This window comes from Mustelus asterias, chromosome 7 (assembly GCF_964213995.1).
Source record: "Mustelus asterias chromosome 7, sMusAst1.hap1.1, whole genome shotgun sequence".
Taxonomy (NCBI): Eukaryota; Metazoa; Chordata; class Chondrichthyes; order Carcharhiniformes; family Triakidae; genus Mustelus; species Mustelus asterias.
In genome coordinates, this window is record NC_135807.1 from 63,009,143 (window position 1) to 63,022,790 (window position 13,648).

The following is a 13,648-nucleotide window of genomic DNA, read 5'->3' on the forward strand; positions in this document are numbered from 1 at the left end:
AAGCAAAATTATGGTACGGAAGAAAATAATGATACTATAGAGTGACAGATGCTCAGATCCACATGCTTTCCACCCCAGGGTTTAGAGAAAATAGGTAAGAACATTGTAGATGCTCTAATTATAATCTTCCAAAGATCCCTCGGTTCAGGAATTGTTCCTTTAAAGTGCACGTCACCATTTAAGAAAAGTGACAGGAGAGAGGTATAAAGCAGTTGGCCTAACATCTTTTGTCAGAAACAAAAAATGGTGGGAAATCTCAGCAAGTCTGACAGCATCTGTGCTAAGAGAATAGACCCTTTGGATCTAAGGGAATTAAGGGTTATGGGGATCAGGCGGGTAAGTGGTACTGATCCACGTCAGATCAGCCATGATCTTATTGAATGGCGGGGCAGGCTCGAGGGGCTAGATGGCCTACTCCTGCTCCTATTTCTTATGTTCTTATGTTCTTATCTGTCAGAGCTCCGTCAGACTGGGTGACTGCTTTGCAAAACACCTTTGCTCAGTCCACAAGCATGACTCCACCCTTCCTGTTGCATACCATTTTAACTCAACACCTTACCTTCATGCCCATATGTCCATCCTTGGCCTGCCGCAATTCTCCAGTGAAGCCCTCCGCATACTGTAGGAGTAGCACGTCATCTTCGGGTTGGGCAGGTTGCAGACCTCGGGACTCAACGTGCAAGTTACACAGCTGTAGATTGTGACCTTTCTCCTCCATCTTAACCACCCCTTTTTAAATATCCCATATATGTATTGCCTCAATGCAACCCCCCTCCTTCCCCCTCATACCAAGCCATTTGTCTTTTGTTCTTTAAGTTGCTACTTTTCATTGTGAGCTCTCACGCATTCTCCCTTCCTTCAGTTCTGACGAAGAATCAAAGGACTCAAAATATTAACTCTGTTTCTTTTCTAATAGACCTGCTGAGTTTTTCAGGTGTCCTCTGTTCTTGTTTCAGATTTCAGCATCTGTAGTATTTTGCTTGTTTTATTATTTATATGGATTTCCGGAAGGCATTTAATAAAGTCTGTCTTCGACTGTTAAATTAAGTTGAAGTTCCTGGAATTGAAGACACATGATTGACTTGGTTAAGAAATTGATTGAGTGGCAGTGGGTGGCGAGTAGGGAAATGGACATGTACTCCAGGTGACAGATGGGGTGTCTCACAAGGATCTGCATCAAGGCCTTAACTATTCACTATACTTATTCACAACTTACATGATGGGATATAAACCAGATGCTCAGCTTTGCTGATGATACAAAGATATATGACATTGCAAGTGCTGTAGAAACGTAGACATAGAAGATAGGAGCAGGAGGAGGCCTTTTGGCCCTTCGAGCCTGCTCCACCATTCATTATGATTATTACGAGAAGGAAGTATAATATTATGAAAAAAGATATTATTCAATAAAGTGAATAGGTAAATCTTTAGCAAATGGACTGCAAGGGAAGTTAATGTGTTATCTTGTATTTGAACCTAAAATAGAGAGAAGATGAAACTTTCTAATTAGTGGAAAGTGAGAAACAGTAAACTTCAAAGACACCTGAGAGCAAATGTTATGGTCTTGGCTGCCATGGGAATCAGAGCGGGCAAGGGGTGAACCATATAAAGGTCCGTTGACCTCGGGTGGGATTTTACGGTTTTGGGACGAGCGCGGCCATAAAATCTTGCCCTTGGGGTCCAGGTATATAGATCATTAAAGTATCACAACCAGGAATAGAAAATAATCAAAAGGCCTACTGGAGTGTTGGCCTTTCTAGAAAGAAAGAAGAGTACAAGGGAAGAGAAATCATACTTCAGCTATACAAAGCCCTGGTTGGGTGACACTTGGTCATCACACCTTAGAATACATTGGCAGAAAATGCTTGAAAATCTCAGTAGGTCTGTAGAGAGAGAATAGATACAATGTTTTGAGTCTGAATGACCCTTCGTCAGAGCTAACAGCAAAGAAAATCAGAAAGGATTTATACTATGAGGGTGGGAGGGGGGGGACAAAGGGAATGTAAATAAGAATGAAGAAGGCTGAGAGAGGTGCTAAGAGTGCCCATTAAGTGATCAGAATGTGTGAATGTCAGAGCAGAGATACAGATGGGTAAGGCAGTTGCCCTGAAAGGGAGTGGTGATGGGGGAGGTGGGGGGGGGGGGGGGGGGGGGGCAAGAAGGAGAGTGGGAATGGAGAAGTGGAAAAATGGAAGTGAGAATAAAGGATGATAAAATGGATGAATGAGATGAAAAAAAAGAAACAATGAAATAAAACAAATGGAAATGGGGTGAAGGTGGAGGGGAGACTTCATGCTCTGAAGTTGTTGAATTCGATGATCAGTCCGGAAGGTTGCAAAGTGGCCCAATCGGAAGATGAGGTGCTGATTCTTCAGTTTGCGTTGGGCTTCACTAGAACATTGCAAAAGGCCAAGGGCAGACATGCGGACAGGAGAGCAGGGTGGTGTGATGAAGTGGCAAGCAACAGGAAGGTCTGGGTCCTGCTTGCGGACGGATCAAAGGTGTTCATCAAAGCGGTCAACCAGCCTGTGCTTGGTCTCTCCAATGTAGACTAAACCGCATTGGGGGCTGGATATGTTGGCCTTGGAAGGAATGCACTGTAAATTTATTAGAATGATAGCTGGACTCCAAACATTAAATTCCAGGAGAAATTACACAAGCCAAGGTTGTATTCCCCTGAATTTAGACAATTAAGAGGTGGTTTAACAGATTAAAAGAATCATAGAATCATTGCAGTACCAAAGAAGGCCATTCAGTCCACTGTGTCCATTCTGGTTCTCTGCAAGAGCATCTCAGCCAATCCCACTCTACCCCATGTCCTCTGTAATTCTGCAACTACTTTTCTCTTATAATTATCCAATTACCTTTGAGATTCCCATCTCATGTCTCCTCTGGTTCTTTTGCCAATCACCTTAAATTGGTGCCGTTGGGTTCTTGATCCTTCCATCAATGGAATGGGTTCATGATCTCTTTTAAACACCTTTATCAAGTCTCCTTACATTCTCTTTTCTAAGGAGAGCAGCACCAGCTTTTCCAATCTATCCTTGGAACTAAACCCTGAACCATTCTCTCAGATCTTTCATCACCCGCTCTAAAGCCTTCATACTCTTCCTAAAGTGCAGAATTGGCTACAATATTCAAACTAAGGCTGAACCATTGTTTTATAATGGTTCATCATAACTGCCTTGCTTTTGTAATCTATGGGCCAGCGGTGTCTTTTCCAGCAGTGGAGGTGGCTCACCATTGGCCGCTGGTGGGATCTTTTGTCCTGCAAATGTCTAAAGAGTGTGGCGTGGTTTGCCCATCCTGCTGCTGGGTAACCTACCATAGGGGTCGCCTTCAGTGGAATTGGAAAATCCCACCAGTGGAAGGGTGGGAAAAGTCCCACCCAATGCTACTATTTAGAAACCCTGGGATCCAATATGTCTTATTAATCACTTTCTGAACCTGCCCTGCCACTGTTTGTACTCCTGCACCCACTTTAGAATGGTACCCTTGATCTTAAGTAGTCTGTCCTCACCCTTCTTCCAAAATGTATCACTTCACACTTCTGGTGACATTTTCAAGATATTAAAAGGAATAGGTAGGGTAGATAGTGAGAAACAATTTTCCCATTGGGGGGGTCTTGAATTCAGAGGTGTTGTCAAATAATTAAAGCCAGACTTTTCAGGAGTGATCCTAGGTTACACTTTTCCACCCAAGAGGAGGTAGAAGTTTGGAACTTACTTCCATGAATGGCAATCAAAGCCAGATCAATGTTTTATTTTTACTGGGTTGATAAGATTTTTGTTAGCCAAAAGATTAAGGGATATGGGACATAGTCTGTTTCATGAAGTTTGGCCATTAACCAGGCATGGTAACATTGAATAACAAAACAGGCACTGGGTAGCTAAATGTCTCTTCCTAGTCCTATGTTCCTAAAAATAGCAATTGTGGCTGCAATTTAGATTGGAGATTTACTAAGGAATCATTTGTGATTGATTATTGTGAGATAGTGGAGTCAATACACATTAGAAAGAACTAATGAGTTCTTATTGTCAATTTAACAAATCTATTTAAACATGACAACTTGAAGCAGAAACATTTGGCAGAAGAGCTCAAGCTCATTATCCCTTAGACAAAACATACCTTTTCCCTGCATACAGAATGATTCTCTCTCTAATTGAATAATTTCATTTGTATTTACAAAAATGACTACATTTGGATCCTTTTTGTTCTCCATTTTTCTTCTTCTCCTCTCATCTTCCCGTGAAGACTTTGATTTCTTGCTGAGATATTGATGTCCAGGATCGTTAGATATTGAACAGAAGTGGCAAACCTCTCCCATTTCTTCCCCTCAATTGACAGATGCTGAGGTCAAATGTAGAACTGATACCGTCACCTCAGATGAGATCAGAAAATGCAGCATAGACCAAGCATTTAACCTGGAATCTTACTAGCCTTTGCGGCATAGTTAGATAAATCTGCCAGCAAGCTACGATTTTTGTTCTGATAATATAACCATTAAAGTAAATATTCACTATCACCCCTTGTAACAAGACCTGGATTTTCTAGTCCGTTGACGTTATTTGGCATGGACCTTGAAGAAACCTGCCCACAAAGGGATGTCTGTGGCGTGGATTTCCCCTTTCCCGTTGTTTAGTTTAATCTGGTGCCAAGTCTCAGGCATCTCAAACAGCCAGCAACAACAATTCTCATTGACAGCAAATAGGAAGGTACAAAGTATGGGTTATTCTTCACTTTCCATTTCGCAGAGAGCAGGGTAAATATTGAGACACTTACATGGGATTAAGATAGAAGCTGAAATATTATAACCAAGCTCTTTAAAATAGTTATTTATTGTTTTAAAACAAATCTATGGAACTTTCTTTCAGGGACAGGGCGGATTTTCAGCAAAAATAACTTAGTGCACCATGAAAAACTCTTTCAAGAAGCCAAACCTTTCCAGGGTTTTGTTTTTACAGCAACACTAATAGTGTAAAATCAGAAAGTTCACCTCAAATCAGGTGATTTCTAGTAGAACCTGTGAAGGAATAAAGAATCACTGATCGTAGTTCTGGATTTTCACGTTTTTCTATGCATGTTTGAACACCAGGGCCGGAATTTTCCCAAAAACATTCTAACACGAGAAAACAGGAGTCCTCCACGCTGGTCTTTTCGCTGGTCTTTTCACCGCCCCCGCATCGCAATCTTCCGGCACTCTGTCACTTTTTAGACAGCTGGGAGCTTTGCGCTGGTATTGGGGGCGGGTTAACGCAGAGCTATGCATGCCAGTAAAGCAGGCTTCAGGGCATTCAGGCACCATTCCGCAGGGCACCCTGATCTTCTGCAGGTGAACCAGGAGACCACCGCCCCCACGCATGACGACCCTCCCCACCCCTGCCCCCCGCACGATAGCCATCCTCCCCCTCCCCCAGGTCATTGTGCATAGCACCCCTGTCACAGCCTCCCTCTGACTCAAGCCCCACCCCCTTGGCACTGCCCCGGCACACTTAGTGCCCAACCGAGCACTGCCAGACTGACAGGTGAGCACTGCCCATTCATGCCCCCGACCACCGGGGGGCTTTAATGGCCTCGGATCTTTCCTGCATGGCCATGAACCTGGTCCCCACTGGTGGAGACCAGCAGTGATTCTCGCCGGTGAGATGTCACGCCGGTGAGGTGGAAAGCACCCGAGAGCGGGGGAAGCAACTTGCTAATTATATGGAGATCCAGGCACTCTGTGCTAAAGAGCTTCCTGCCCTTTCTGGGCATTAAGCTGTTGTCAAGAGTAAAACGGGGCCTCTGATATAATCGTCCCAGTTTGTCAGGCTGATGGATGGGCATGCTGAGCTGGTAAGATTGCGCCCAGAAGTTGGTATTAGTTTTATGGTTGTAATGACAGTGAGCACGAAGAGAGGGATTATCTGTCCGTGCTCCCGCCAAGACCAAAGAATCCTGCCCGAGGTCAACAGACCTTTGCATGGTCATGTTCTGCCCGCTATGATTCCCGTGGCAGACGGGACTGGAAAATTCTGCCCTAAGTTTCAGTGTCATTACAACCATGTAATCCAGGCTAATAAATGGCTTGAGTTTCATGCTAAATGCACTTTGCTGAACCAGGCTTATTCTCATTAAAGAGGAAAATTTCATTGTAGCAGCTTTTACCTTGTTATGACAATCTCATAAGCAAACGAAAAACATGAAATTAATAGTATGTCTATCAGAAGGTAGTTCCTTCAGAGCGGAAGTTCAGAGAATATTAGCATTAACCTTTAAATCTTTCCCAAAATAAATCCCCAATTTGAATTCAAAACACTTGATACAAATGTCAAGCTTAGATAGCTTATTCCCATTTGTTTTAACTAAGCTGTTACAATGCCTTTATGACAACCAAGGACTTTGAGGTTAATAATATTTAGCAGATGTTATTAATTATTGAGAAAAATCTGGCAAGGTGTTGAAGAATTCTGTATAAATATTGTAAGCTCTGTAATTATTACATGTAATAATTATATTGACTGTAATTCAGAGGCCCATAAATTCTCCATAGTTTCTCTTGGTGGGTCCTGTAATTTCACTGGAAGTGGGGTGAAGCCCTGTTTATAGGATTAAACAAATGAGGGATGAGACTTTAATGGCCAGAAACCATTAGTTTCAGTTAGTAAATGCAGATGTACAAAGCCATGTTGCTCTTAACGGCTGGGTCGCATTAACTCTGAATTGGTGACAAGTGACTTTCAGCCTCTGGAAAACTGGACAGTTCCACTGGAATGCTGGTGTGAGTAAAGGGGTACTACGGGCATCTCATGCTAGGATGGGTGCAGTACAAAACAAGGGATGCCCAAGTCTGGTTTGCTATGTCATTAATTGTGCCACTCCATAATTTTTTGGAACATTTGATTTGCTCCATTGATGTTCGTATCAAAATCAATTTGAAGATAAAAAACTTTGGCTCTGACCTCATTAAAATCAATGGGAATTGTGCTTTTCCGGCACTTCAATCAATTTTCACTCCACTGCCACTTACACTTGATGAAGTGGCGAGACAAGAATATGATTTATAGATCTAAGACCCAATTTAAACTCCCAATTGTTGAAAATGTATTAATGATGCAAATAGTAAATAAGTAGGCTCTTTTGAGTATCCACTTCCTGGGATTTTACGTTTTAATATTGCTGATCCATGACCCAGATTTTGCAATAGCAACGATGGTGAAACTGTCAGCATTTACAATCATTACTTCCCTGAATCCGACAGCCATACAAGCGCAATTAAGTGCGTATATCTAGAAGTTGCTGTTAATGATTCTGTTCTTCTCTATTGGGTGCGTTGTTGAAGTCTCACTGGAGTGCAATCATTTAGAAATTCTGAACAGATGAGAATTTGCCCTTTTACGTTAGTCTCACTGGGAAAAGCCATTGAAAAAGTGACACTTTGTTGAATGATGTGTAACTGGGTTTTCAATGCATACTCAGGGTGTGATCTTACCGGCCGTTCACACCACGCTCCCACTGCAGCGAAGTCGGAGAATTTGCCTCCCAGCAAAATATCCATCCACTGCAGCGGGATGGGAAAATCCCGCTGGCGTGAGCAGCCATAACATTCCGGCTGAAGTGATTATTGCTGATAAATCTTTAAATCCCTGAAAAGCTAATTTTATATTTGTCCAATTTCTCCTCGGTTTATTTTTGATATTTCAACTTCTACCTGAATCCCATGTTTCCTATTTATTTGACTCTTTATGAGATGTAAATGTGATTGGCTACTTGATGACATCAGTGTTTCTGAGTGTCTGGGGATCCCTTTGACTTGGTGCCAGATTCAAATTAACAGTGAGAAAAGAGAATTCCATGCAACAGAGATAGCTGCATGTCTATCAGCAGCTTTCTTTGAGGTCAGCCATGAGTGCCGCTGCTGCACCGTTGACCCCAAAATCTTGGTGCATATGTCTGAATCCCACTCATTTTATGAGACTTGTTTTCTGAATTTAAAAATTGCTGAACCTCGCAGAAGCCACTACCATAACAAAAACATATTTTCTCAAAACTCTGAGTTGCTTGTTAATAACTATTTTTCAATTGGTTATGATGTGCCTATAACTCAAGATCATTTCAAGTTCTCTACTCAGAGATTTACATCATTGTGACAATCTCTACCATTACCTCAAGAACACTAATAAGTAAATGCAGTCACGCGTAGAGAAAGAGAATGAGTGATCTTCATTCCACATTGTGTTACAACCCCTGTAGAGACCGATAACTTCTAAAAAGAAAGGTATCCTCACAACACCAATGCAAAGAAAACAGATGGACACGATTTCACTTTTTAGAAGTGTTACTGTAACAATCAAGTCAAAATCACATAATTTAGACATGAATTAATAGGCAAATTATATTTAAAAAGGTAAATTTCACTTTAAAAGATCAGTACAACAAAGATATGCCTCACATAGTTGCAAGCATTTGCATCACTTTCTGCACAAATGTGTCACCAGATGCAATCTCACCATCTTTCCAACTCAGTATCTGGTACATAGGACCTCTCACTTTTCTGACTCAACAGAAGTCACTTTCAGCAGCAGACATTTTGATCCGAGGTCCTTGGATACGGTTAACTCTGACCAGGCACATGTCTACATATCATCTCTCACTTGGGTCATGACAGTCCTGATCATTGTTCTCGAATTTCTTTTCAATTGACCAAGCAACACACCTGGGTGAATTATCTGGTCTTCTGATACAAACGCCATGCTCATTAGTATTCCTGAGCTGTTCACACCATTTTTCAGGATTCAGTCTCTTTCACTCACTTCACCAAAATCGTCTGCAATTATAGTTTCTTCTTAACGTCCAACTATGTGTAGAAAGCTTTGCTTGCTTCCCCCTGACATGAAATCTGTATTCAGAACTCCAGATTCTGAAGCCAGCTGTAATTAAAGCTCTCAATTAGCTATTTATTTACCCTTTGCCTTTCAGCTCTCATCCCCTCAGCGACCTCAAGTCAGGTGAGCATTTCTACAAACTGAAATGCTTGGTAGGAAGCCCATTTACACCCCTTTCAGAGTACTTGCCAGTTTCACTTTGGAATGAAAGAGGCACTCCTAAATGAAAGCGCAGGATTTTTCCCAAAGCACAGGAATCATGTGTATGACAAAATATATCAGGGTATCAAAAGCACATCCCAGTCTTCCTCATTTGTTGGTGACAGAAACAGATTTAGTGTTGCTACATATATGCTGGATAAAGTAGAAGCTTGGAAATTATGATGTGCTACAATATAGTATGAGCATCTAATACATATTTTAATCAAATCCATCTATCCAGATTTTTGAATACCAATAATGACCCATTGACAAGATTAGGCACAAAATGCTTGTCTTCCAATGATGCCCATAACCTGTGAACAAATTGAAAGAAACACAATGAGAAGCCCCATGACATCTCTTCTCATTCACATCGCATTTCCATTTAATGTCACTGGTTTTATTTAAATGGTACAAAAGTAATTCTAACCAAGCACCCATATAAATGCATCTGTACTACTGCTCCTTATTGACAAAGATCACTTGATATTTCCTATTTGTAATGTTCTCTTCCAATTCTGTTTCTTCAGGGTGGAGCTGAACACAATATTCCCGTCATTATATCAAAAATCTCAAAGGAACAAAGAGGTATGGCATATTTTTGTATTAATTTATGGTGTTTTTATTTTCAGATCTCTAACTGAAATGGTTTGACACTAGACTTTTTTTTCCCCTCCTGTCCTATTTACAAAGCTGACCTATCCGGCTTGCTGTTTATTGGAGATGCTATTCTTCAGGTGAGTAAACTGCAATGTTTTCTTATTTAAGTAATTACTGCTGACCACAGATAATTGCAGTGAATTTAGGTTTGTCAGCAATATCTTTTCTTCCTTTCCTGCTTTCCCTGCACCATTAGATAAATGGAATAAATGTTAGGAACTGCAAACATGAAGAAGTGGTGAGTACAAGAATTTCCGATTTTTGTTCCTTTCTTCGGCTGTAAAAAAAGCATGTTATAATCAAGCTCATTCAAAAATGCATATACAATTTGACAGCTGTGTTAAACTGCCATTTTTTCATAAATTAAGGAGTTAGATTTATGTCTACATGCCTGGAGCATTGTTTATACCAAGAGGCATAAGTACCAATGTGATCACTATATACCACCAACTTCAACTTAGCAAAGTAAAATATAAGGAGGATTGTGAATGGGTAGAGCAGGCTCAAAGGGCCGAATGGTCTTCTCCTGCCCCTATTTTCTGTGTTTCATTTTATCGGATGAAACATCACAGAAAACTTCCTGAAATACATTATAAGAGTTAGAGAATCTGGTGAACTGGTGCATTGGCGATAATCTCTCTCTCAATATCAACTAAACGAAGGAGATAGTCATTGACTGGAGGAAGTGTAGTGGAGAACATGCCCCTGTCTACATCAACGGGGATGAAGTGGAAATAGTAGAGAGCTTCAAGTTTTTAGGTATCCAAATCACCAACAACCTGTCCTGGTCCCTCCATGCAGATGCTATAGTTAAGAAAGCCCACCAATGCCTCTACTTTCTCAGGAGGTGAAAGAAATTTGGCAAGTTTGCTATGACTCCCACCAACTTTTACAGATGCACCATAGAAAGCATTCTTTCTGGTCGTGTCACAGCTTGGTTTGGCTCCTGCTCTGCTCAAGACCGCAAGAAACTACAAAGGAAAGAAGCTCAGTCCATCACGCAAACCAACCTCCCATCCACTGACTTCCCGCTGCCTCAGCAAAGCAGCCAACATAATCAAGAACCCCAAGCACCCCGGAAATACTCTCTTTCACCTTCTTGGGAAAAAGATATAAAAGTTGGAGGACACGTTCAAACTGATTCAAGAACAGTTTCTTCCCTTCTGCCATCAGACATTTGAATGGACCTACCTTATATTAAGTAGATCTTTCTCTACACCCTAGTTGTGACTGTAACACTACATTCTGCACCCTCTTTCCTTCCCTATGAACTGTATGCTTTGTCTGTATAGCGCCCAAGAAACAATGTTTTTCACTGTATACTGATACATGTGACAATAATAAATCACACCAGAAACAAAAGGGCCTGGGCAGAGGTCACTGCCAAGGTCAGTGGGTACAATGTGGTTGTACCAAATGTTGCTTCAGTGCTGCAAAAGGTTCAATGATCTTCTACAGCGATGGCATGGACCCGTGCAGAGAGGTGTGATGGGGTGCCCGCTCCTCAGGGCATTCAGGGATGTAAGTGACTGTGTGTCAACTGGCACTGAAGTCTGCCCTGCCAAGGCTGGAATGTTAGCACACTTGGCCTCAGCGCATTACAACGTGCGTGTATGATTATGACACGGCCCGCTGTGAATGTGAGTGATAGTGTGTGTGTGTGTCTGAAATGGATCTTCAGGGAAAGAAAGCAAGTTGGAGCCCTGAATAACAGGTGGTATTGTGCCCAGCCTGTATGTCCTCATCAAACATGAGAGTGATGCACTTGACCTTGAGTGCCACCAGTTAGTTTGCTCCTCTGGTTGTGGAGAGGCAGGAGTCACGGATGAAAGCAAGATTACAATGCACAGATGCTTGTGCATAGGCACTGCAAATATTATGGAATCCTCATATCTGAAGTGGAAATTTGCAGCCAAAGTACCCATGGAAGGCAATGCAGATGGCACCATGTTGCAGGTCTCCATTGTGTCTTCAGCCCACCTAGCATGCATCGTGACTATGATGATTGAATGTACTGGTATGTTGTCATTCTCCATCTGTAAGTGCCACTGGTAACCCCAAGGACTCCCCGTTAATTTCCACAGAAGACATCACATCTGCACCGATGTCACACTGTTTCTTGGAACAGGTTCCAGTGCAGATACCCACACATCAATGGGCATTAGGTCATTGATTTTGTGGGGTTGTGCACAGTTGTGAGGACACTTTACACTCGCGTGAGGAGCTGGCTGATGCAGAGAGGTCCCAGGGCGCCGGCAGAAGAAGCAAAATCAAATGAAATTTGGGGACAACTCTGTAGTCACACAACATGAACTTGCAATGGGAATGGAAGTGTTTGTGCTCCAGGGGCCTTTTATCTTTTATCCTGTCCTTGGATGAGAATTTGATAAAAACATGTTTGCATGGGGAAAACAGGTCAGCAGCAATGAGCTGCAAATTGCATGGGCAGTGCAATATTGTTGGCCACTGCCTTGCTAGTAGTCTTAATTGGCACTTTAATTGTTTCCAGGCTCACATCCAACTTGCATGCATGCTGACCTCGATTTTGCACTCATGCACATCATTGGGAAGCACATCCAATTTTAATTGATGCTACTTTGGTGCGTGTCCACCCTCCGAACGTAAAATTCAGGCAATTATTTTTTTTTTAAATGTCTCTGTGACAACGTACATGTGAAGTTAATTATTCTGAAGCAATATGTGTTGAAGCAAACATAAACAAACATAACAGTTCAGAGATAATTGAGGCTGACACCAAGTGAGTGCTCGAAAAAGTATTTAGGTACTTTAATTCTGCACAAGTAACTTTGAAATATGATTAACACATTTTTGCCAGTTAGAAGACAAGGGCATAGCAGTTTGGCATGTATGCACAACAAATTACAAATGCAAACATCAAATAAGCGAAGTGTACGGGTTTCAAATCAAACCGATTCTCGAATCAAATAGGTATATTGGGCAGAATTTTCCCATCCTGCCCGCCACGGGAATCATAGCCGGCAGGGGGCGGACCATACAAAGATCCATTGACCTTGGGTGGGATTTCCCAAGACTGTATTTGGAGTCAGATGGGACAATAAGAGATACAGTAATATATCACACACACTCTCACTCACGCTCACAGCGGGCCATGTCATAATCGCACACGCACCTTGTAATGTGCTGAGGCCAAGTGTGCTAACATCCCAGCCATGGCAGCGCAGAGTTCAGTGACAGTTTACACAGACTCTCTTACACCCCTGAGTGTCCCGAGGAGCGGGCACCCCACCACACCTCTCTGCACAGGTCCATGCCATCTCTGCAGAAGATCATTGAACCTTTTGCGGTACCGAAGCTACACTTGGTGGACCACGTTGTACTCACTGACCTTGGCGGTGACCTCTGCCCAGGCCTTTTTGTTTCTGGTGTAATTTATAATTGCCACACATCTTACAAACCAGTGAAAAGTATTGTTTCTTGCGCGCTATACAAAGTATACCATTCATAGAGAAGGAAAGGAGAGGGTACACAATGTTACAGTCATAACTAGGGTGTAGAGAAAGGTCTGCTTAATTTAAGATAGGTCCATTCAAAAGTCTGATGGCAGCAGGGAAGAAGCTATTCATGAGTCGGTTGGTACGTGACCTCAAGCTTTTGTATCTTTTTCCTGACGGAAGAAGGTGGAAGAAAAAATGTCCAGGGTGCGTGGGTCCTTGATTATGCTGGCTGCTTTTCCGAGGCAGCGGGAAGTGTAGACAGAATCAATGGATGGGAGGCTGATTTGGATGATGGACTTGGCTTCGTTCATGACCCTTTGTAGTTTCTTGCGGTTTTGGACAGAGCAGGAGCCATACCAAGCTGTGATACATCCGGAAAGGATGCTTTCTATAGTGCATCTGTAAAAGTTGGTGAGAGTCGTAGGGGACATGCCAAATTTCCTTAGT

General features: G+C 42.2%; 1 protein-coding gene across 1 annotated transcript in view; it reads left to right on the plus strand.

The window, feature by feature from the left end:
• The window catches only part of sntg1 (syntrophin, gamma 1), a 122,096-nt gene that overhangs the window by 22,772 nt on the left and 85,676 nt on the right, over positions 1-13,648 (plus strand). Inside the window, exons 4-6 of the mRNA XM_078215494.1 lie at positions 9,596-9,653; positions 9,759-9,802; positions 9,922-9,963. Of these exons, the coding sequence (XP_078071620.1) occupies positions 9,596-9,653; positions 9,759-9,802; positions 9,922-9,963 (144 nt within the window). The remainder of the gene's footprint in view (positions 1-9,595; positions 9,654-9,758; positions 9,803-9,921; positions 9,964-13,648) is intronic.